Genomic DNA, 23,431 nt, shown 5'->3' on the forward strand with positions numbered 1-23,431 from the left:
CTCTGGCCTCTGATTACACAGGTGAGTAGAACCTAGAATTCATACATCTATGGAAGTGATGTTGGTACCAGCACTTTAAAAACAACTATATATGTACACACAGGTGTATATCCACTCACCCCCAACTAACACTCAAAATTAAAAAGAAAACAGATTTGAGGGGGAAAAAAGCACAAAGTATTTTGAAATTCATAGACTATCGATGTGGGTACTGTCTATAATCTACAAGGTTTTACCTGTCAACCAACCCATTAATGATATCCACGGAGACCTTAGGAGGAGTCAGCTGTTCTTCATGGTAAGAGTAGATTAGAATCTCCCCACAAGACAGTAGTACAAGGATACCCAGTGACATCTCCATGAGTTCATCATGCACAGTAGGTCCCATCATTCCATGCTCTCATTGTCCTTAGAGTTATAAGCACAACCTCGAGGGAGGGGTCCAGGAATTCAGAACTTCCTTTCCCTCTTTTCTTTCCCACAAAGAACTAAATTTTAGTTTCTTTTGTAATTTTTAGGGTAATAGAAGAGTATTAATATTATCTTTTTGAATTAGAAGAAATCAAGTAATTTGATATTACATTTTCTAGCTTCTCAAAGAACTCAACGAGTTAGAATTTTCAAAATGATTATGTTGTAAAGACGCGTGTGTCTCATTTAGAGTCTACACTGACTCTTTTATGCATTTATATTATTCTTTGTTTTTCCAAAAAACAGACTGTGTATATTTTATGAGAACTTTCTTAAATAGATTTGAGGATCAACTGTAGTATATTAGAGTCAATATTTTTTTAATGTTTTATAACATACTGGGCCGTAAGCAGCTGGATTCTGAGCATCTAGAGATGTGTGGACATCTTAACAGGTAAATTCTAATGTGCTACATTTTGGACTTTCAATCTACATGTGAGTGACTCTCTGGTCAACTTATTATATGATAAAACAGGAATTTGTCAGTGTCTAGGTAGATTTTGGGTGCTATGAAAATTGTACCCTGATCTCTTGCATTAGTCAGGAGAATCACCCTTGACTCCAATGTTAATTTAGCATTTGCCTTTGACATTTAGAGTGCGAAGGGGAAGGTTCCTATTTGCAGCTTCCACTGGAAGGAAGTACATGAGGCTGGTATTTTCTTTTTCTATTTTAATAATATTTGAGTATGTTAGATTCTGATATACAAGTTTAAATTTAGAACAATAACCTTCCTTCAAGTCATTGATAAATACCCTCAGAGAATTAAAATTGTGCTTCGAGTCAGGGTGAGCTAAGAGCTCCTCTATCCTTTCAAAATTAGGACTTGAACCTCCTTAAAATTGCTATGCATTTCTGAAGCATCACTTCACTTTAATATTACTATGCCATAATCTCCAAAAGCAATAAAGATACCTGAAACACATTTCTACATTCTCTCAATGTCAACTTGAAATGCATGCAGACTTGGGGGGGTGCAGTACAGAAAGCCATAGGAGACATGACAGCACAATCAAACATTTTGATTGAACCAGCAATTAATTAGTTTGAATCGGAAATGTAAATGAATGCCCCAAAGTCGATCATTTATTTTATTAACTTGAACACATTGATTGAGTAATTAAACAACACAGGAACACAGATTAATATTTGGCAGATTTTACACTCTCGTGTCTACAGCGTACATTTTGGCTGTCTCTGTCCTAGGGGCCTTGTAGGATTTGGCCATGGAAACACCTGCAGTTGAATAGGGCTTCCTCATGGCATAAGGGTAGTTCCTCTCAGGTCCAACATCTGTTTGAAAGAGTTAAATGAAAATACGTACAACCAGTTAACTTTCAAAAATGAAAAAAAAAGAGTCATTTTATATGTTCTTCTCCAAAATAGACAAGGATATGCATGCATCAATGCACACAGCCATGGTCATATATGTTCGCACACACACAGGCATGCTCATGTATGGGCACACATACACATGCGTGCATGCACACACATATATGTACATGTATACATAATCACACATTCACACAAAGACATGCACTCAGACATATGCATATATTCTCTTTTATCACAGAAACACACACTCACTCACATACATGCATATATGTATATACATGCAAATGCACGTACACACATGAAAACTTGCACTCATGCACACTCACATACATGCACATGCATATTCTCATTTTCATACACACATACACACATGCACGCACGAGCACACACACACACACACACACACACACACACAGCACACACAGAAATCTCTGATGGAATCATGTAGGAGTCCTAAATTTCAGATGAAGTTCTGAGTATTTCAACCTGAAAATTCTTTTTTTATTGAAAATGTGGGGGTTGAGGATTTAGCTCAGTGGTAGAGCGCTTGCCTAGGAAGCGCAAGGCCCTGGGTTCAATCCCCAGCTCCGAAAAAAAAAAAAAAGAACCAAAAAAAAAAAAGAACCAAAAGAAAATGTGGTGAATAATTTCCTCCGTTTTATTATGAAGAGATCCTGGTATTTTAGGTAGAAAAGTTTTAGAAAACTAATACCATACATTACATTCTTTACCAACAAACATTGACTGACTCTCAGGCAAGTTGTCCACTTAACCCTAAAATTAAGTGGAGTTGACTTAGTGAACTTAGATGCACAACAATGATCGTTGTACATTAACTACTGGTGCATGTTTGAATACTGGACAAAGATGCAACTCTGGCTTTCATTTTCTACTGATATCAATGGCTGAGGAACCAACCCTGAGTGCTACAATTTAGCTGTCTTTGAACAAATGTAAATGCAACGGGAGTCGGAGCTATTTGGTCTGATGAGTCCTGTTTCCTTAGGACTGGGAAAGAAGTAAAAGTAAAAGAAGGACCTGTCCTCTGCTTTATCCTTACCTTTGAAGAGGTACAAACAGCAGGTGAGGAGAGCTCCAGCCAAAAAACAACCCAAAGACCCAGCCATTCCGAGCCAGCAGGACCAACCGAATTTATATTGGATCCCGAGAAATATATTGTGTAAAACGAGAGAGGAGCGCTCGACGTAAACATCCACAGCATACCACACAGAACCAATGATTCCCGGGGTACCTGAAAGAAAGGAGGGGTTCAGTGATGACACAGAGCATTTTCCAAGTTAAAGTCCAAGGATTTGCTTCCTGTTAGAGGTGCATGGTGCCAGATTAAGCAGTAATATTGCTCTAGTGATTCATGGGCAACAGAAGTTTGGACAGAGTCTATCATTGCCTTTCAGCTTCTCTCTCTACAAAACAAAGCACCGAGACGAAATAACACAGTGCTCATCTGCTTGTGTAACTCTAAAATGATCACTATGATATATCTCTTTACAACTTTCTCATTTCTCCAAAGTCATTTTTGTACAGCCACATATCACTTAACAGAGAAATTTGTGTGATTGACATGCTGTACACCTGAGCTACATGGCATGCATATGTGCATACACACATATACAAAAATATCATGGCTCATTTCTCCCAAGGCCATAGTGAACAAGACAATATGAAATTAAGGTCGATATCAAGAGAAAAATAATGAAGTGAGGAAATTCAGTATCCATGAGCAACAGGAGTCAGCTGTAATAGGCTACAACACTCTACAGAAAACACGTTTTTAAAGTAAATGGAGTGCACCCTAAAATAATGATAAAATATATTATATTAAATGTACTCTCTTGTAGCATACCATCCATCACCATCACCACGTAGCATGTGCCGGAGTTGTCTGTGTTCATCTGGGTCAACATTGCCACAAATGTGTGAGTAGTCCCCTATGCTATAATGAAAGGAGTTACTGCATCTCTGGGTAAAAGAAACGATCAGCTCCATTATTATGTCATGAGGCTCACGTTATATACATGGCTTGTCCCTCAACATAATGTCGTACGTGGCTCATGACAGTTTCCTAAATGAAACTACTTAAAATACATTTGAAAATAGAGGAGACTTGGAAACATGAGTAACATAGATCACCTTTTTCATTCTAAATTAATTTTCTTCTAAGTTTTGGGGTGTTTTGTTTTGTTTGAGACAGGGTTCTTTACATAGCACTGGATGTCCTGGAATGTACTATGTAGATTCAGTTGGCCTCAAACTCACGGAGATGCATCTACCTCCTGAGTGCTAAAATTAAAGGCATGTGCCACCACAGACTAAGCTTTCTACATTAATTTTTAATTCAAAGTACATGATGCTTTAAAAAAAACTCTGTGTTTCCAAGACCTGTGACTGAAACTATTCCAAGTACCTTACTGTAAACTGTGCTGACCCAGATAAACAGTCAATAGCCAAATGATGATGTTGTCCCAGATACACCGCTAGCATGCATACGTAAGCTATGCTGTTCCCAACACAAATTCAGTGTCGAACATATAATGGCTCTGTGTTGACATAGTCTTATGTCAACTTTACATAAACTAGAGTCATCTGAAAGTAGGGAACTTTAAAGAAGAAAATGTCTCCATAAGATCCAGCTGTGGGGCATTTTCTTAGTGATTGATAAAGGGGTCAGCCCAGTATGTGGGTGGGATGCTGTCTCTGGTGGTCCTGGATTTTCTAAGGAAACAGACTGAGCAAGCTATTATGAACAGGACAGTAAGCAACACCCCTCCATAGCCTCTGCTTCAGATCCTGACTCAACTCCCTGCCCTGTTTGAGCTCCTGTCCTGAATTCCTTCACTAATGAATTAGGATATGGAAGAGTAAGAGGCAAATAAACACTTTCCTCTCCAACCTGCCTTTGGTCATGGTGTTTCCTCATAACAATAGTAGCCCTAACTGCAATACATGCTGCCCAGACGTACAGTCAACATTGACTCACTTGAAATGATAACATATTGGGTCCACTATTTTAAGTACAAATTGTATAACATAGGCCAGATCTAAGAGAGAAAAGTGATAACCGGGAGCCAATGAAGTATGTTGAGAGGGCATTTTGAAAAATTCTTACCGTCTTGGGGTGGAGAGGGAGCATATTACTAACTCCAACTCCTGGAAAGTTGGTATATGTCTATTTTAAACATTATTTGGATTGATAACTCTAATTGCTCACCTACATTATTCAAACATGTAACCATTATAAAAAGGTATAAGTTACCATCCATTTTTATAACATTGTTACATTTACTAACTAATTTGGAAAAAAAATTTTTTAAAAAAACAACCAAAACTACAAAATGGAATGCATGCTTTAAAAATCTATGTATGGCAGACAAGTTGTAGGTAATGGTTTCAGCCCTCAGTTATCTTAAGCCATTTAGTTTGATCACCTTTTCTGTAACACCCACAAAGATTTTCTTCAGTAATTTGACTTTTTGTTTATTGATCTATAAAAAGAGTATTCAGTGGTGTTAAAGATTTTTTCCACAAAACAAAAGTATGTTTGTTTGTTAAATATACTCACTGATATATATATGTATATATATATATATATATATATATATATATATATACCATAACTATATGTATAAGAGCTGTACACTGTGAGGAGACAGGATGTGGATAGACTGTCTTACATGAGGAGAAATGATAAATTTGTGTAGCACAACCAATGGATTATCAGGGACTCAGGGTTCTTGAATCAGATAGACCAAGCCCAGTACCTGCAATAGACCAAGCCCAGTACCTGCAATAGACCAAGCCCAGTACCTGCGATGAGTAATACGGTCCCTGCAACAAAGCAGAGGCGGACTTTAATGTGTGGCTCATCCGGTAGGAACTTCACGCAGTCAAGTCCAAGGAGGAGGGTGATGAATCCAAAGCCAGCTAGAATGTCGGCTGTGATCATCAGTGCCCGAGTCACCACCAGCTTCACTGCAAGACCATGGAATCAGAGCAGGGAAGGGGGGAGGAGGAGAGGGAGGTAGAATGTGGAACGGTGTAAGGAGGAAGAGGGGAAGGAGGAACAGACATGTTAACTCCCACAGGAACATCACAGAACACAAGATTGGACACAGCAATATAAGGCCATACATAGAATTCTGAATTTATTATCTATACAAGTGTTAATATGGGTGCCTATAATTCCTTATGGGATTCAAAACTACCATAAAGCAGCTGTAATTGTGAAATCAAAACTCTGAGTGGCAGTTACACAGAGTTCTGCACAAGACAGTTTGGGGGCAGAGCTGAGGAGCAGAACGATGGACTGGCATGCTGGAGACTTTATGTTTGATCTGACATGCTAGAAAGAATGAAAATTACATCACAAATAGAGTATGAACTGCTGTTCCATTACCTAAATCATAGAAAATATTAATATATTTTCTTTCACTTTATACTATTTATATTTTATTTTTATAACAATCTGGGACCTTCTCTTGCTTTTATGTTTTTTTTTCAATGAGGAGATAGAACTCTGGTTTGTGTGTATTGGAGATCTAGGCAACTTTCCCTGTTTAAAATTTGAAGATGCATATGATAGACTTGAAGATAAAAAAATTAATACATGAAACTCCCTCTTACCTTATCAGCAGGTAAAACACTCTATATATCCGTGTATTATTATGATGTTACTACTAATGTCCATTTGACAGGATATGGAATCGCCTAGAGTACAGCCCTTAGACACACCTTCAAGAGATCATTTGGCTTCTAGGTATGCCTGTGAAACACTCATCAGCCAAATTAATTGAGGTGGAAAAACACATGCTAGAATTGTGTGGCACCATTTCCTGGGCTTGGGTCACGGACTATATATAAAGGATGAAGTGAATTGGCCACAAGCATTCACTCATCTCTGCTTCCCATGGCGAGTGCATTGTGAGCAACTGCCCCAAGTCCCTGTTACATTGACTTTCCTACAATCATGGTTGAACCCTTTAACTGTAAGCCAAAGAAAGCTGTTGTCCTCCACATTGCTTTTGTCAGAAGGTTTTCTTACAGCAACTGTAAAAGCAACCAAGAGCATTAGCAAGACATGAGTATGTGTGTATCCTGAGGCTTGAAATTCCTATTTTAAAAATTGTCATTATTTCCAAAAATTCAAATGTATATCTATATTTTCCAAAAATAAACTAAGAGAAACATTATGAGAATAAACTTTTTATGCTAGATTTTTTAAAATTTTTCTTTAATTCAATACTCAATACATACGTGGGCCTTCTACTAATAAGAAAACTTTGGCCCACCCGAAGCCATTGATGCATTAGGATGAGATATTCATGCATAGCTACATTAGTGCATTAGGATGAGATATTCATGCATATCTACACTGGCCCTGCTTTCCTCTTCCTCCACAGATTCTTGCGTGTTCTGTTTCCTATGGAGGGTGTCTATGAAGCTCTAGGACTTGAGCCCTGTGGTTAGTCTGGTTACAGGAGGGCATATCTGTTACAAGCGAAATGCTCGTGCAGTCTATGGAAGAATTTCTTTTTCCGAGGGTTGAATTCTGGCTTCCAGAACAGTTAGCATCCATACTTGGGGTTCCTCAAACCACTTTTAACAAAAGAAGCGCCAATTACAAATATCCATCAGGTGCCACAGGCCCTGGGGATACAGGAGAAATTGCAAAAGGTATCTATGTTGGTTCTAGGAATTAAGTAGAAAATGAAAAGAAATGTCTACACCTTGTAGATAGCCTCCTAACCAAGAGGACCTAGAGATGTTATTTTTCTAGAACACATCTTTATTATTGTTGTCTTTAAACATATGTTTACGTGTGAAAGTTCTTTACCATCTGTAAACAATACGTAAGGATAGTGGACAAATATGAGAGAGTACAGGTAAAGCTTCAGCAGGAGCATATTAAAACATCAACATTCATTTTCCTGATGAATGATTCTAAAGCCTTTTCCATGATTGTGCATACCAGCATTCACATTTGAAAAGCTTTAACTTTCGCTTGATTTCTAGACCCAGAAGATGGCTCAGCACACAAAGGTCTGTTTCCAAGCCAGAAGATCCGAGTTCAAACCCCAGAACCCAAGAAGAATGACAGAACTGACTCTCTAACCTCCACAACTGCACCTGGGCATGCTCATGCCCACACACGTGCATACAGAAACCAGTAAATAAATAAATAATTAATGTTTGTCTTCTGAGCTTGATCCACACATCTCATTTTTAAAATAGAATGAGAACCTGGCATATATTTCTTCCTTTTCGCCAAATCAGGATCTCTCTCTCTCTCTCTCTCTCTCTCTCTCTCTCTCTCTCTCTCTCTCTCTGTCTCTGTGTGTGTGTGTGTGTGTGTGTGTGTGTGTGTGTGTGGTGTGTTCATGTGCATAGGCAGAATGAGCTGAATATAGTGAGGAAAATAAGAAGTTTTAAAAATTTCTCAGCAAAAAATTAATTAAAATGCCTTATAAATTATGGCAAAAATTATCTCAGACACTGAACTCCCAGATAGCAGACGAAGATGTTTTGAAGATTGCTTTTTTTAAAAGTATTTTTTTCTTCCTGTACTGAAATAGATGCGTGAAAGAAAAGGCACAATCCACAAGACCCACATTTAACTTATCTTGATGCCGCATGGCACCACCACCCATCACGGGCTTTAAAAAGCATAGAAGCACTTTCCTTTAACAGCAGACTGGTGCTTCTTGGCATAGTTCAAAGTTCTACCTAAATAAGTCAATGCTGTGAAGAAGGGTTGAGGGTATTAATAATGGATTGTTAATTTAAAAGATCGTTTTATTCATAGGAACATAGCTTTGCTGATATCTAGGTGGGATTGAGAGAGAAAAGGGAGGAAGATGACAGAGTTGTCTCCAACATTGGACTAATGATTCCCCACGTAGCTGGCATTCTTATATAAGGACCCCAGATCCTCAGTTTCCTCTAACCTCTCTCTCCCTCTCCCTCTCCCTCTCCCTCTCCCCCTCTTTTTTTCTCTCTGCCTCTGCTAGTCTGTCTAGCAAACCTTCAATTAAAAAGAGTAATAAACTTTCAACTTTAGGTAAGTCATAGTTGAAACACATCAATGAATGCTATTCATGTAGGTTGGCAATTCTATGATAAAATCAGAATACCAAAGGATAAGTTCCCATTTCATGAAATATTTTCTATAAGCCTACTATGAATCAGGCATTGTGTCAAGTTCCTTGAGACCATAAAGGGATTTACAAAATCAGGGGGAAAGGTGAAATATGATACAATATATTTCAATTCATATTTAAAAATGGTACCCATTTCTAATTGCCAATATTTCAAACTAAAAGCCTTGATAGCATACAACAGACAAATGGATATCTAGTTCAGGATCCCTTGGCACACTTTTCCTGGCAAACAGAAAGGTTTAGAGTATACGTACAGGGGTGTTCTGCATATATGGAGTCATACTCATCGCAGGTACGAATTCCATCAAAAGCGTTTGTGACGCACTCCCACCAGAGACCTCTGCATTTAGTGCTCACCTGGAGGTTGGAAAATACACTGTGTGAACCACCTTGCAAAGCCAACTCCATTTCCTCTTGATCAAATGGACACTCAGATATCATGTTTGCTATCAGAGTATAGTGGTTACAAATATAACTAGAATTCTCTTTATATAAGGCAATGCCTGTAGAGTATGTTCTCTGAGACATTTCCAATTAAAGACTTTCTGGGCCAAGAAATGAGTTTACTTCCTGATTAGAAACGTCGTGTGGAAAAATAAGTCATGGCTGAGGGGATAAAACCAGAACTGAATATATGCTTCTGATGTTGAGTTGTGATTTAACATAAAGGCAATCTATTTCACTTCTATGTGCTAACATTTACTCATAAATAAATCTATAAAACAATAGATGATAATGTTAATGTCTCATGTCTATTCACAATGCACATTAATTCATCTTCATTACAGACATTGACTTTCATGAAGAAAGATGCTGTTTTATATGAGGTTCATAAATTTAAAATTAGCAAAGAAAACCAATAAATGAAAAAGGGCAACGATAAATGACTGAGCATCCACAATTGTCTTCCTCTCTGCTATCCTGACATATTGCAAACCTTTAAGCTATGGCATGACCATAAAGGAACTGGGATGTAATCTAATATAATTGGAGAGTTGTAAAGCACTTTTACTTGGAGCTGGCACGCAGATGATGATGTCCACTTAGAGCTAAAAGGTATCAGTGTCCTGACCCCTCCAATCCTTTATTGGTGGACTGTAAGTCACCTCAAACTTTTTTAAAACAATAATAAACATCTCAGCAGATAATAGTTTCAAGTATTCTTGACAGAGCTTGTGAATATGGAGGAGGAGACAATATCATTGTTTCTTCAGACTCAATTACAGATCCCATTACCTTGGAAATCTGAAACTAGCTTGGAAAATCTTCACAGTTATTGTGGAAAGTCAATTTCCAAACCCCATCCCCACAGAATAAATAAGATAATAGAGCAGGAAAGAGTTGCAAAGGGAGAGGTGTTGAAATGTTATCTAGAGGTATGGAAAGGACAGAAAAACACTTTTCAACAGAGAAAATCATCTTTATGTGAGCATTGAGACATAGTAACATGAGCACTCTGGAACTCTTACCCTGTGTCCTATTTGGGGCTTGCTGAAGCTCTCCTGATACTCTCATTATTGCCTTGTATATAAAGTATTTACAATTAGTAATGATTAACAATTATATTGAGTATATCCTTTGAAGTATCTACTATCTAAGTATGTTATTATGTCATTTGTTTCTTAAAGACCATTAATGAGCTGTTATGGTCTATTTACAAACAAAGAACTGGAGGCTCAGGGAAGAAAAAATACTGTAACAGCAAAGTCAGTAACAATGCAGGAGACAAGGCTCCAACTGAGCGGCCCATGTGTGATTCCCACGTCTTGCTTATGGAGTACTTACAACTTACTTAAGAACTCTATTGCAGGCTAAGGTATCCTGGACTTGGTACTTGGATGTTGAAAGACAACCTTCAGTGAAGTGATCCTAACTCGATTCTCATGCAAATGCTCTATCTTCAAATCACCACTTTGGCAGGTGGTCCCTATTGTTAAGTCTGAAAATATAATGCTCTTGATTTTATTATCAGACCTAGAGAAACACGGAGGTCAAAACTCTAATGAGGAAAATTCATCTTGTACAACCTGACACATTGATTTCCAAAGCTAGACGTGCACATATATACACACACATGACCATTATTTTAAAGCACAGATTGACATTTTAATAGCTATGCTGTAACCTTTGTCAAGATCTTCTCTGGTTTGAATTTCAATTTCCTCATCTGTATAAGTAAGATAAAGATAGAGTGGTTTAAAATATTAAAAATTGCTAATGTATAGTATAAATTATTAGCTCAAATGAAAACTATGGTAGCTTTCTAAATACCAGGCCTTAAATACTGGCTGTACTTTCATTAAAAATGATGGCGGTAAAAATGAGGACATAATGAAATAATTGACAGCCTTCTAAGAGACTCAAGCCTGTCTTAATCCCCAGAACCTATGACTAGGACTCTGTAGATACATCTGAGTTACAGGCCTGGTAAGAGTGTCAGCTGTACAAGTGGACTCTGAACTAATGGATCATGTGTCCTTATCATATTTTTTACAACAGAAAAGCACAGAGAGACAGTAATGGAGCTACAGGACCACTGTAGTGTTGAGGGTCACAGTCACAAGTCATGGACAACCCACAGTATGAAGATCTGGACGTACCAGAGCAGTTCTTCCTGGAGCTACAGAGACAATGAATGGAACCTTGCAAAGATCTTGATCTTAAAAATCTGGCATTCAGGACTATGAGAAAATTATTTCCTTAAGGTCATTTGTTATGGAGTCTTAGGAACCTGATACAGTTAGGGCGCATATGGACCCGCTATACTATGATGAAAAGCAGGGCTTGGTAGTACCCATGTACTTGGTCTCTCAGCTCATAAATTCAGCTTATCCTAATTAGAAAGGTGCACCGTGGATATGAAACCATGGCACTCTAATCAAACAATGATGGTTCACATTTTCCTACTGTCCAAATCAGCTGGGGAAACATTCTTGTTACATTATAGGTGACCAATCCTGCTATGCACGGTGTAACTCCCACACAATCCTTAACAACTAGGTTGTTCAGCTATGGTCCGGTATGGGTGTCAATTTCAAGGCTATTGATCATTTACCTGCCATGGCCATATTTGGAAAAGCAATGAGGTCATTAGAGGAAACAAGGAATCTAATTTCATTAGGTATTAATGCCCAGGGGCACACTATTAAATTGCTTGGTATTCACACTCAGCTAAGGTACGTGAGAAGAGCGGTTGCAATTAACTAAACCGGTGTGTTTAATACACCACTCACTGTAGAGACCCTTAAAGGTGCCTTTGTGCACCAAGTACAAGGTTAAAGTTTTTATCTTGTCATTTTAGGAAAGCCCTCTGTGTTATAGTCTATTGCTTTTGGTCAACCTCATTGCCTGTGATAACATGGCTTATTAGGAACTGTTTTGCAAGGCAAGCCAAACGAAGTTCTTAGAAATCTTAAAATAAGGTTCTTAAAAGCTAACTAGTGCTTAAATAGTATGGCTAACCTTTCTGAAAGGGTGAAAACTGTAAAATAGGAACTAATGACTTTAATTTTATGGGGCCATTTGAAATAGAAAATTCTAATTTTGAGCTCTTTGTTTTTAACATGCAATCGGTATGGGTATGAATAACACAGGTGGCAATGTTGAAGGTATTTATGGTCCAGGGATGTCATTTCTCTGGAGAGTAAGACATGGATCATTTCCCTCCCAAGAGACATGAAGTTTTCCAAAACACCAACAAAGCAGAAGGCCTAATCTATCTCCTGACTGCTTGCTGATACTCCAAGTGGAGAGATACCACAGACAAGCCAGACGCCTGGGTTTCCCTCCAACCTTGTCTGCTTGGTCAGCTTTGTTTCCTGACCTTTTCATGGATGGTAGCACATAGCCACAGTTAGTGGCTACTTGCTGCTAGATGTGAATGTTCTCAACATGTTTCCACTACCCCTGCAAAGACCACTTCACATATGCACAGATCCGGTTCCTCAGGTCATTGAGCTATTCAAACATTATCTATACTAAAAACAATGTCCTTTGCTCTCAGTGTGTTAAATGTCTACCTGGAACTCAAGTCTCATTTCAAAGGCATTCCTTTTTCCATAAGACAACTCTCTATGCTCTTGCTACCAGGCGTTTATCTCCTCCACCTGTGGTTCCACAGGACTTTGTCTACAAGGCTACATTTTAATCTGTGTCACTGAATTCTTGTCAAGTTCTAATTGGCATACCAATTAAAGCTGGCAATGCAGCAAGGTGGGTAGATATGGCTCCATGTTTCAAGGATTCTATCACCCCCAATCCTGATAATCAACAGATGCTCAATAGTTACTTACTGGAGACAAAGTCTGTCGATTTTTGTTAATCCACATAAATGGATAGCTAAGTCTGCTTTGATCTGAAGTGCAAGGTGGTCAACATGACACTACGAGCTTTTCGCTTCATATGCACATATATGTTCATCTGTTAATTCTTTGCTTTCTTCTGGATTGATGCAACAAAGAGTCAGTAGCCCAAACTCCCCTAGAACTTGTAGTAATCCTTCTGTCTAAAATTCATGAGCTCTCGAATTACAAAGCTAGAGCCCCATGCCTGGGTACATATGTGCTTCTAAGCAAAATCAGCAAACTACAATAATTAAATCCATGAGCTGAAATGACTCTTCAAACTGTAAAGTTTATACTGACCTGGCATCACTCTGAAATCCCTTAGAAATCATATCAATGAAGACTCTTACCAGTTATCTATAGTGTCATAAACTAGTCTTTGATCCTGGGATTGACCATTTGGAATCTCAAAGCAATTGCCCCTTAAGGCTTCTATCTTCTACAGCGCCGGCCACCAGAACTCTTGTTGCTAAATGACATGACATACATTGTAGAACCTATAGAAACCTTAGATTTTGATATAAGACTATTGTTGCATGTATTACAACGCTGTTCTAAGAAAGCATAGCATCACAATCAGTAATGCTAACTGACCCATGTCAGAGGTCACGAATTGTATTTCAATAATGATTAGATGCCTTTTCCTTTCTTTATAAAGACTTTTTTCTTCAAGGTACAAAGCAGAAAAACCTCACCATTTAGTCCAAGTACACTATTTCAGCAACTTTATTAAACACTTTAGGGGATTAGAATTCTTTGTTAAATTTTTTATTATTAAAAAGATGATCCAATTGCATGTATTCATTCTTTTTGTTGTAGCAAGGTATAAGACCAAGCCTTTTAAAAGATGGTCATTTCACTACAGACATACTTCTTATTCAGGGTTTAATGTGAATCTTCAAAATCATCTTTTGTTCATTCTTTCAGTAATCTGACACATACATAACAACTTCTCCATGAGTTCATGTGCCTAAATGCATCCTGAGCTCCTGTAACATGAACCTCAGAACTGTAGGAAATCACGAGACAAATAAGAGTCCACTCATAGTCTCAAATGTCTGCTAAAACAACTTAAAATCAAACAGGACCCAAAATTGGTATATAAATAATCAGAGCACATATTATACATAAGAATTCTAATACTTACTCTATGTCTGGAAGAATTATAACATCAGCAAGGCAAATAGAAGTCCTGGGAGAAAACCTGATTATGAGGATGAAATAAATTCTACTGTGAACAACCTTCTTTTGAAGTAATAAAAATTTAATCATAATGGTGCTCGGAGTATAGCAATTTCCAGGAAATAATTAACAAAAAATTAACTGGAAATTGAATCATCCTACGCAAACATTTTTTCCCTTCTGATAATGGAGAGGCCAGCAACTTTCTTAAGAAAGTATTGTTTCTAACCCTGCAAGAAAAGAACTAACTACATATCCTACAAGACAGTTAGCATCATAATAATGTGATTAATCCTCCTAACCCTCGTTCGCTGTGAGCATTCATTGGTAGATAGATAACTTCTGCTAAGGGACTCCATTTTCTGCCTTGCTCTTTGAGTCAAGCAATAATCACTCATAAGTACAAAGCCTGGCAAATCATTGCCCAGAGAAATAAACAACATTTCTCTAAGAAAATCAATAGCAAAAATAAGACCGGAACTTCATTCGTCAATCTCTCAGATTGGTGAGCATTATACAAAATGTCATCTCCTCCCCCAGAACAAAACAATGAACCGTGAATTAATCATAATATATCTGACATTTATTGGCTGATTCCCGTTTACCTGGTGCTGTGGTAAACACTTGGTGTACACAGGTTCATTTAATTCTCACAGAAAGCTAGGTCATATGAGTAGCTATTCTCCCTGTATAGCTGAGACCAATGAAGTTTAACCAGGTGCCTCTGGATTAAGGTATAGTCTATACACTTCCCCACTGACGAACAGTTTCTGCCACCATGCTAAGCTAAGCTAAGCTAGGCTAGGAAAAACAAAAACAGACAAACAAACAGAATAAAAACAAAGCAGAAAGCTGTTTCAGGGAGCATGCTGCATAATTTTAGTAAAGAAATTCCCATTTCCATTTGACCACTGGGTGAGTGATTTCACAAGTCGTCCCGAGTCAGAAAGGAGTCACCTTGGCTTATCTCTCCCTGTTACAGTCTGGGCCCGTGCCCCCCACCCGTCTGAGTTAGAGTTTCCCATTTCTATCTACATCGTTCTATGCTTACTAACATTATCACTTACACAAGCATCATTTTCTTCCTGGTTTATGCAAATGTCCTTTAAAAGGTCTCCTCCTGGTTCATTTTACCCCCTTGAGCCACCCACCATGAGCAGTTAGAAAGGCTGATATTTCTAAAAGGCATGTATGTATTTGTCTCTAGTGAGGCACTCTTGCCTATAGGGTTGGACCTATACTTTGCATAATACTTTAAGCCTTTGATTACCTAGCCCCTATAATTTCCTGTCTACATCAGAAAATATCTATAATACCATGAACATACAGTACGATCACACCTACATCTCTGTGGATTCCATTCATTAGGTTAGAACACTCTTTGCTTCTGTTCATTCGCTTTGCTTTCCAAATCCTAGCTTAGCAGTAACTTCTAAGAAGACTCCACTAATTACCCAAGATAGCCTAAGATGTCCCCTCATGGTCGCTCACCCTCAGGCACAGCACTTGTCACACTGAACTGCTCACCAATTTGTGTCCTTTATGATACCTAGAATCACCTTCAGATGCTTCAGAGGGTACAACCCGCACCACCAGGAACCCACTACACAGCCATACTGTGGGTGCCAAGGAATATTTGTGGGCTGGGAGGAGAAAAGAAGGACAAATAAAGAGAAAAGGGATGGAAGAGAACAATTAAAACAAAGGAAAGGAGAAAGGGAAGGGAGGGGAAAGGGAGGGAAGGAGGGAGAGGGAAAGGGAGAGGGCAGCGAGGTTGAGGGTAGGAGGGTGAGTTACACGGAACAAGAGTGACATTGACATGCATTCATATGAAACTCCCAATGGAAGGTTTTCTCTGGGAAAGCCCTGAGCATCTTTGATCCCTTGACAGGTAGCCACTGCTTGGTGGTTATTGGCACTCAGGGCACCCTGATGTTAAAGAAAAGGTGGTAAAACTGCATTCGAATTAAACTCCTTCTTATACTTCAGGGAAGAGAATAGAAGCATGCGATTTTCCCTGAGAGAAGTCAGTTAACAGGGACTAAGAGCTGAGTAGCTACTGGCTTTAAAAACCTTCAACCCCTTCTCTTCAGCACCCAAGTCTTCCCAGGAACAGCAGACTTGAGGACAGTAAGGACAAGAGAGCAGTTCAGTCTATTATTTAGCGTCATGCCCACTGCTTTTACGGAGCGCTCTTCCTTTCTTTCTTTTTAAATACCCCTACTAAATGCAAAGAATTTCACTCTTCAAGGCAAGTGTACAGTAATAAAACCAAAGAATGTTTTTACTTACGTATTTTTATGGCAGTCACTTTTCCCAAAAAGGGGGAAATGCTAGAATATCTGAATTCTTTATGCCTCTTGCTTTGAGTGATATCCTTTTACAAACCCAGGAAAGTCATTCTGTCTTCTTTTGCCACAGTGTCTTGTCATCCAAAGCCCCTGCTGCCATTTCTACCCTTTGAAATTGCGTCATTTGGAGACTTGGCTTGAAAGCCCTTTCTTCTGTGAGACCTATTTCAATACGCCTAATGGAGAATGACAGCTTTATCATCTCGGCTCCAATGCTATTCTGCTCATTTACTCCTCCAATATGAACTGATCTGTGTCATTTATTATGCTCATCCTTTTTTTAAACACACTCAATGTCTCTTCCTGAAAGGCAAGAGTCATTCCTTCTTTATCTTTGCCTCTTTTAGTATCGTAGGCACCGTGGTACTTCATGACCTAAATTTTATGCATTTGCCAAGCTGAACTGAACCAAAGAACCAATTTTCCAACCTACTTGCTTCTATTAACAAAGCTGTGGCTCGAATACAACTTCTGCCTCTTCAAGTGTTTTTATTTACATTTTTAAATGGAATTTACTTTTTTTCCAACAATGGTTTAAAGAAAGTGAAATGTTAAGATAGACCAGGGGTGACATGAGAGAAAGAGAGAGAGAGAGAGAGACAGACAGACAGACAGACAGACAGACAGAGACAGAGAACAGTCTAAATGGGCCAGTGATTATGAGAAACTTCAAATTTTTGCCCAAAATAATAAATTTTATCCTGACCAATTAAAGAAATTTTCATAAAAGATTGATGTCCCTTTAAAGCGTATTAATAGAGATTGTTCAAACAGAAGTGGCAGGAGGGGGTTAATGCTTACAGGATAGTTTCCACATGTAGGTCCTTTGGAGAACACATTTCACTGAGAGGAAATAAAAAAGGCCTTTAAGATGCAGAAACCCATAGCCAAACATTAGATAGAGAGAGAGAGAGTTCAAATTGGAGGTCTTCAGTGAACCCCTCCACTTGGAGCTCAGGAAATCCCTGAGGAAGAGGAAGAATGTAGAATACAGGAGGCTTGAGAACATCAAAAGAACAAGATCCACAGAATCAACTAAGTAGGGATCATGGGGACTCCCAGAGACTGAAGCAGCAATCACAGAGCCTACATGGGCATGACCCCGGCCTTCTGCACGTAGGCTGTGGTTGCTAAGCTTGGGGTTTCCATGAGACTCACAGCAGTGGGAGTAGGAGCCTCTTTGACTCTTTTGCCTGCTCTTAGGAACCCTTTTCTCCTATCTGGATTGCCTCACCCAGCCTTAATATGAAAGTTTGTGTCTACTCTCATTGCATGCTGTTTTGCTGTGTTCAGGTGATATCCCTAGGATGAATCTTGCTCTTTTCTGAAGGAAGACGGAGGAACAGTGGATCTAGGAGACAGAGTGTAGAAGGACTGGGAACAGCAAAGAGAAGGGAAACTGAAATGGGGATATATTGAGAACAAACAAACAACCAAACAGTGAAAATGGAGAAAGAAAATATCAACCTATGTGAGGTTAGGAAGGAATTATTTAAAGTGAATAATTCCTAGTATGCATTTCATTCATTTCAACTAGTGGTTTTCTTGAACTGTTTGGAAGGCAAATTGATTGCGAAACTAAAATGAAAGGACTATGGTGCTTCACGCTGTGGTTCCTGCCCTCTCAGCAAGCCTGACTCTTCTTAAAGCTCTATTTCTGAACCAAGACAGCTAACAGCTCTCACTCAGAGCAAGGAGACTTTCGAGTAGTTTTAGAAAATATTTAACCAACGGCTGTGGATGAGGTTTTACATATTTTTAAAAAACATTTTTTTTTAAAAAACTCAATTTAAGGCGTGCCCGAGTGCAACATTATATTCTATTGATCACTTCTGACTGGCAGCCTGGATAATGAGAAAGTAATGGCTTCACAGGGTGTGAGCTACACTTTCCTGAGCACTGTGCAAGGGGCACAGTTATATACACATGGCAGTACTGCTCCGATGAGCCCCGTCCCCGGACTCACTGCAAAACAGACAGTCCAGATGACTTCCATTCTATATCAGTTTTTAGAAATATAAACTCGCAGCATTACCAAGGCATTCATAACAGCCTTTAAAATGTGATGTAGGAATCAGAGGAAATTTAAGCATACACACAAAAATAATCGAAAAAGATCTCAGGACAAAATGCAAAAATTATGAGTTTCAGTTCTAATTACAACTTGAGAGTTTTCAAGCAGAGTTATAATAAAGATAGCAAGCTCCCTAACCCCCAGGTCTCCCTTAATCTTCATACAGCATTGATGTGTAGAGCATTCGCTCAAGCTATACGGAGAAGAGGTGGATTTTTCCTTGACTCCTCTGAGTGGTTCACTTCATGATGTCTATCTGACCTGCATTTTCCCTCAGCCTTACTTAGGAACAGCAGATGATTCTGAAGTTTGGAATCTTGCTCAACTCTGCCTCATTCTTATCCCTATTGTTACCATAGCAAAAGATTGTGAACTTCACCTTTTAAAATTTTTTCATTGACTGGTTTCCAATTTTCAAGTGTAAGTTCATCCGGTCACCTCACTTATGATCAGCAGTCCTGTCACATAACCAGTTATTAAGAGTGGAGTTTGTAAGTCCACCCCTGTTCCTCAGCTCTGGGGTGCACTTGGAAGACTTTTGGCCTAAGTGTTTTCTCCTGCTTAAAGTCACACGTCCCTCTTGCCACACCAGCCAAATAGATTCTATGTTCTTTTGATTTCACTCTCCCAAAGGCCTGGGATTATTAGCTTTCACAGAGTCCACTTGTTCACCACACCTCAGATGATTAGTTTTAAAATGTCTCTCACAGAACTCCAGATTCTGAGATCAAGGTTAACACACTTACCTTAAAAAGAAAGGTCGTGACTCTACCAACACTCTGCTTGATAAGGAACAAGGGAAGTGGTGAGCTCTGCGGCAAACGTTATGCTATTACACTTTTGAAAATGTAACCTCCGAAAAATAGATTATTTAATGACCTCATCTGTGAAATGGGACAACAGTACTTACCTCAGAGATTAGTGTCAGGGTTAAATAAGCTAACAGTGTTAAGATTCATTAAGGACCAGTTTATCTCTCGCTGGCTCTCTTTGCTGCCTTTATCCCGCAGGACTGAAGTCTGTGTTTGGCTGTAAATCTGACAGCAAAATCAAGCTTTCTGGCCTCTTACCTCCAGAGAGTCATCAGCGTTCACCATCCAACAGTCCGTCCAGGTGGCCACGATCAAAAACCCAGTTGAGAAAATGGCCAAGAAGCAGGCAGCGTACTGAAGAAGCTCCTTCATGGCAGCAAGCAGCCTGTTGGGAAGGGACTCATGGGCAGATGCCAGTTGAGCTGGAATGCGATTGACTTCTGATGCTATTGGCTTCTGTTGCCAGTACCTGGGGATGCTAGGTCCTTTTTGTTTCCTCACACCCCTCTTGCAGGCACCTTAAATTTCAGAAAGAATTGTACAAATATGTTGTACCAGAGCGAGGGTCCTGGAGGTCACTTATCCAGCAGCCAAGCTCCCAATCAGAAGCCAGGGCAGGGGAAGAACTGAACACATCGTGCTGCTGCGTGGGAGAAGCAGCCCTGGCTGTGGTCTAACGTGAAACGACAGTCGCAGAGGCCTGTGGCTGTGACAAGATGGAGGACGGAGGAAGGTTCCTAGGCAGGGCTGGAGCCTGTAAACTGATCTTTCTCAGGCCCCTGGGAGAGGGAGCTGTTCTCCTCCCCCTTGGAAGGTGGCTGTACGGTTGACCGATTGCAATTTTATTGTTAGACTATTTTAATATCCCCTAACTACCCTAGACAGACAAGCCACCAGTGAAATTATGCTAAGCAAGTACTAGCTCAAGCAAGTTCACATTCCAAAGTGTTGGGCAGAACACTTGGCAGGAGGCTGGGCCAAGGACCCTAACTAACCTTTCAGACCAGGACTGGGGACAAGTGTGCATATGGGAATTATTGTTTTATTTTTATTGACACAGAACATTGGAACGTACTTATGGAGAAGAACGTGGCTCATTAACTTGTCAGTTAAATGAAACTGCAAGCATTTATGTGTAAATCATAAGTAAAGCCCCAACAGTTTTTAATAACACCCAAATACGCAAGGAATACAGAATTGAGGTATTTCAGGATTTTCTTTCTTAATGCAATATATGGTATTCCTGAGTGTGTGTGTGTGTGTGTGTGTGTGTGTGTGTGTGTGTGTGTGTGTGTGTTTTATTGGTCTATTGTTTACTTAACCTAAACTATACTCATAAAGTCATATTACATGACATACAGACGCGACACCAGGTTCCATCAAATCTTTAAATAAAGCATCAAAGGTCCCATTGTACTTGGATCCATAGCTCAGGGGCTCCTAGTCTGAAAACCTTAGAGTGGTGGTTCTCAACCTGTGGGTCATGACCCATGGCAGGGTTGTCAAGTGACCCTTTCTCGGAGGTATTCCTCACAGATATTTACATTAAGATTCCTAACAGTAGCAGAATTACAGTTATGAAACACCAATGAAAATAATTTTAGATTGGGGGTCACCACACTGTAAGGAGCTGTATTAGAGGGTCGTAGCATTGGGAAGGTTGAGAACACTGTGATGTGGCACTTGTCTTTCCCTGCCTGGCTTATTTCACTTAATGACCTGCTGCTCCGTCCTTGCCACTGCAAATGACAGGATTCCATTATTTTTATCGCCGAGGGGAATTACTTCGTATAGAGTAGCACAATTTCTCCATGTAACTCCATCTACGTGTGTTGCATGTGTTTCTCTATACGTACACACAGATGCACATAACTCAAACACATACATGCACACAACACACAGAGAGACAATATACACACACAAAAAGCATACACATACACACACAATGAACAACTCACAGAGACACACAAATCACAGATGTCACATGTATAAAGAGAACATTTGCACGGTATCTGTCTAGTTTAAATGTTCAGTTATAAGTCGGTACAGGCACTGTGGGAGACAATAGGGGTTCCTCAAATCTGAAAGTATAAGAATGTAATCCAGCACCCTCACTTCTGGTTATACAACCAAAAAAACAAAAAACAAAAAACAAAAAACAAAACAAAAAAAGTAGTCAAGATCTTGAGCACTCACTCATATATTTTGGTTGAGATGGATAAAACCTAAGAGTTCACCAGCTTGTGACTACATGGAGAAACTCTGCTTCCATATATGATGTAATTCCCCTCAGCCATAAAAATGATGTAATCCTGTCATTTTCAGCGACAAGGATACAACAGCAGGTCATTAAGTCGAATACGCCAGGCAGGGAAAGAGAAGTGCCAAATCACAGCATTTGTTTGTGGGATCCAAAAAAGTAGATTGGTGGTTATCCAGGCCTGGAAACACAACAAGGGAGGTTGGAAGAGTTTAAGACAAGGCTACAATCAGTTGGAATAAATTCTGGCATTGTACAGCAGAGTGACTACAGCTATAATAAAATTTCTTTCAAAATCGCTAGAAATGAGATGTATTAGTGTTCTTGTCACAGAAAAAATGGTGAATGCTGAGTATAGGGCTTGTGCTACTCAGATTTAATCACTATGGATGATATATATGATGCTAAGGTTACTGAGCACTTGAAATTGTTATTTCAAATTTTCTTTCAAATATTTTACTTTTATTAGTTTGTGTGAGTGCACATGTGTCTGTGTTGTGTGTGAATTTGTATGCCTGTGTGTGTTGTATGTTGTGTATGTATGTGTATGGTGTCTGTGTGTGTAGTGTATGTGTATATGTGTGGGTACCCCTCTGTGTGTATTTGTGTGTCTCTGTGTGTTGTTTATTGTATATGTGTGTATGAATGTGTATGTGGTTTTTTTGTGTGTGTGTGTGTATAATGTCTCTGTGTTGTGTGCTTGTATGTGTCTGAATTATGTGTATCTGTGTGTATGTATATATTTTGTATGTGTATGTGGCTCTGTGTGTGTCTGTGTGTGGTGTGTGTATGTATATGTTTGAGTGTGTATTATATGTGTCTCTGCATGTGTTATTGTGTTTGTCTATGTGTGGTATCTGTGTCTGTATGTATATGTTTGAATGTGTATATATGTGTATATGTATGATTCTGTTTGTATATATGCCTGTGTGGTGTCTGTGTCTGTATGTATATGTTTGAATGTGTATATATGTGTATATGTATATGTGCCTGTGTGGTGTGTGATGTGAGTGTACATATATGTTTGAGTGTATTTGTATGTGTGTATATGTATGTGTGTTGTATGTGTCTCTGTGTGTGTCATTTATTATGTGTCTATGTGAGTATATATGTTTTGTGTGTGTTGTCTGTATTATGTATGTATATATTTGAGTGTGTGCATGTGTGTATGTGTGTGTGTGACTCTGTATATGTGTCTGTTGTGTGCGTATGAGTGTGGTATATGTGTCTGGTGTGTGTGGTGTCTGTATCTGTGTTTTATGTATGCATATATATGTGGTGTGTGTATGTATGAATATGTTTGAGTATATGTATATGTGTGTATGGGTGTTGTTTGTGTGTATGTGTGTGAATGTGTGTAGTGTGTCTTGTTTGTTGTGTGCATATGCATGGTGTATGTGTATGTTATGCGTGTATGTGTGTGGTGTC

The 23,431-nt window shown here is 39.0% G+C and overlaps 1 protein-coding gene across 1 annotated transcript; it reads right to left on the reverse strand.

Annotated features, from left to right (window-relative positions):
- Positions 1–1,148: 1,148 nt before the first annotated feature.
- Positions 1,149–20,439, reverse strand: Cldn16 (claudin 16). Its single transcript, NM_131905.2, has 5 exons — positions 20,002–20,439; positions 9,236–9,338; positions 5,632–5,796; positions 2,867–3,058; positions 1,149–1,764 (listed from the first exon to the last, which is right to left on the reverse strand). Exons 1-5 carry the CDS (start codon positions 20,113–20,115, stop codon positions 1,631–1,633), a joined length of 708 nt encoding a protein of 235 aa, NP_571980.2. The 5' UTR covers positions 20,116–20,439; the 3' UTR covers positions 1,149–1,630.
- Positions 20,440–23,431: the final 2,992 nt, after the last annotated feature.

This window comes from Rattus norvegicus, chromosome 11 (genome assembly GCF_036323735.1).
Source record: "Rattus norvegicus strain BN/NHsdMcwi chromosome 11, GRCr8, whole genome shotgun sequence".
Classification (NCBI taxonomy): domain Eukaryota; kingdom Metazoa; phylum Chordata; class Mammalia; order Rodentia; family Muridae; genus Rattus; species Rattus norvegicus.

Bases quoted from the DNA above. Each gene is read 5' to 3' on its own strand.
- Cldn16 (NM_131905.2), bottom strand. From the start codon at position 20,115: ATGAAGGAGCTTCTTCAGTACGCTGCCTGCTTCTTGGCCATTTTCTCA. The intron at 9,339-20,001 runs GTAAGAGGCCAG...TCCAACCTCCAG, and splicing joins ACGCTGATGACTCTCTGGAG to GTGAGCACTAAATGCAGAGG. The intron at 3,059-5,631 runs GTACTGGGCTTG...CCTTTCTTTCAG, and splicing joins GACCGTATTACTCATCGCAG to GTACCCCGGGAATCATTGGT.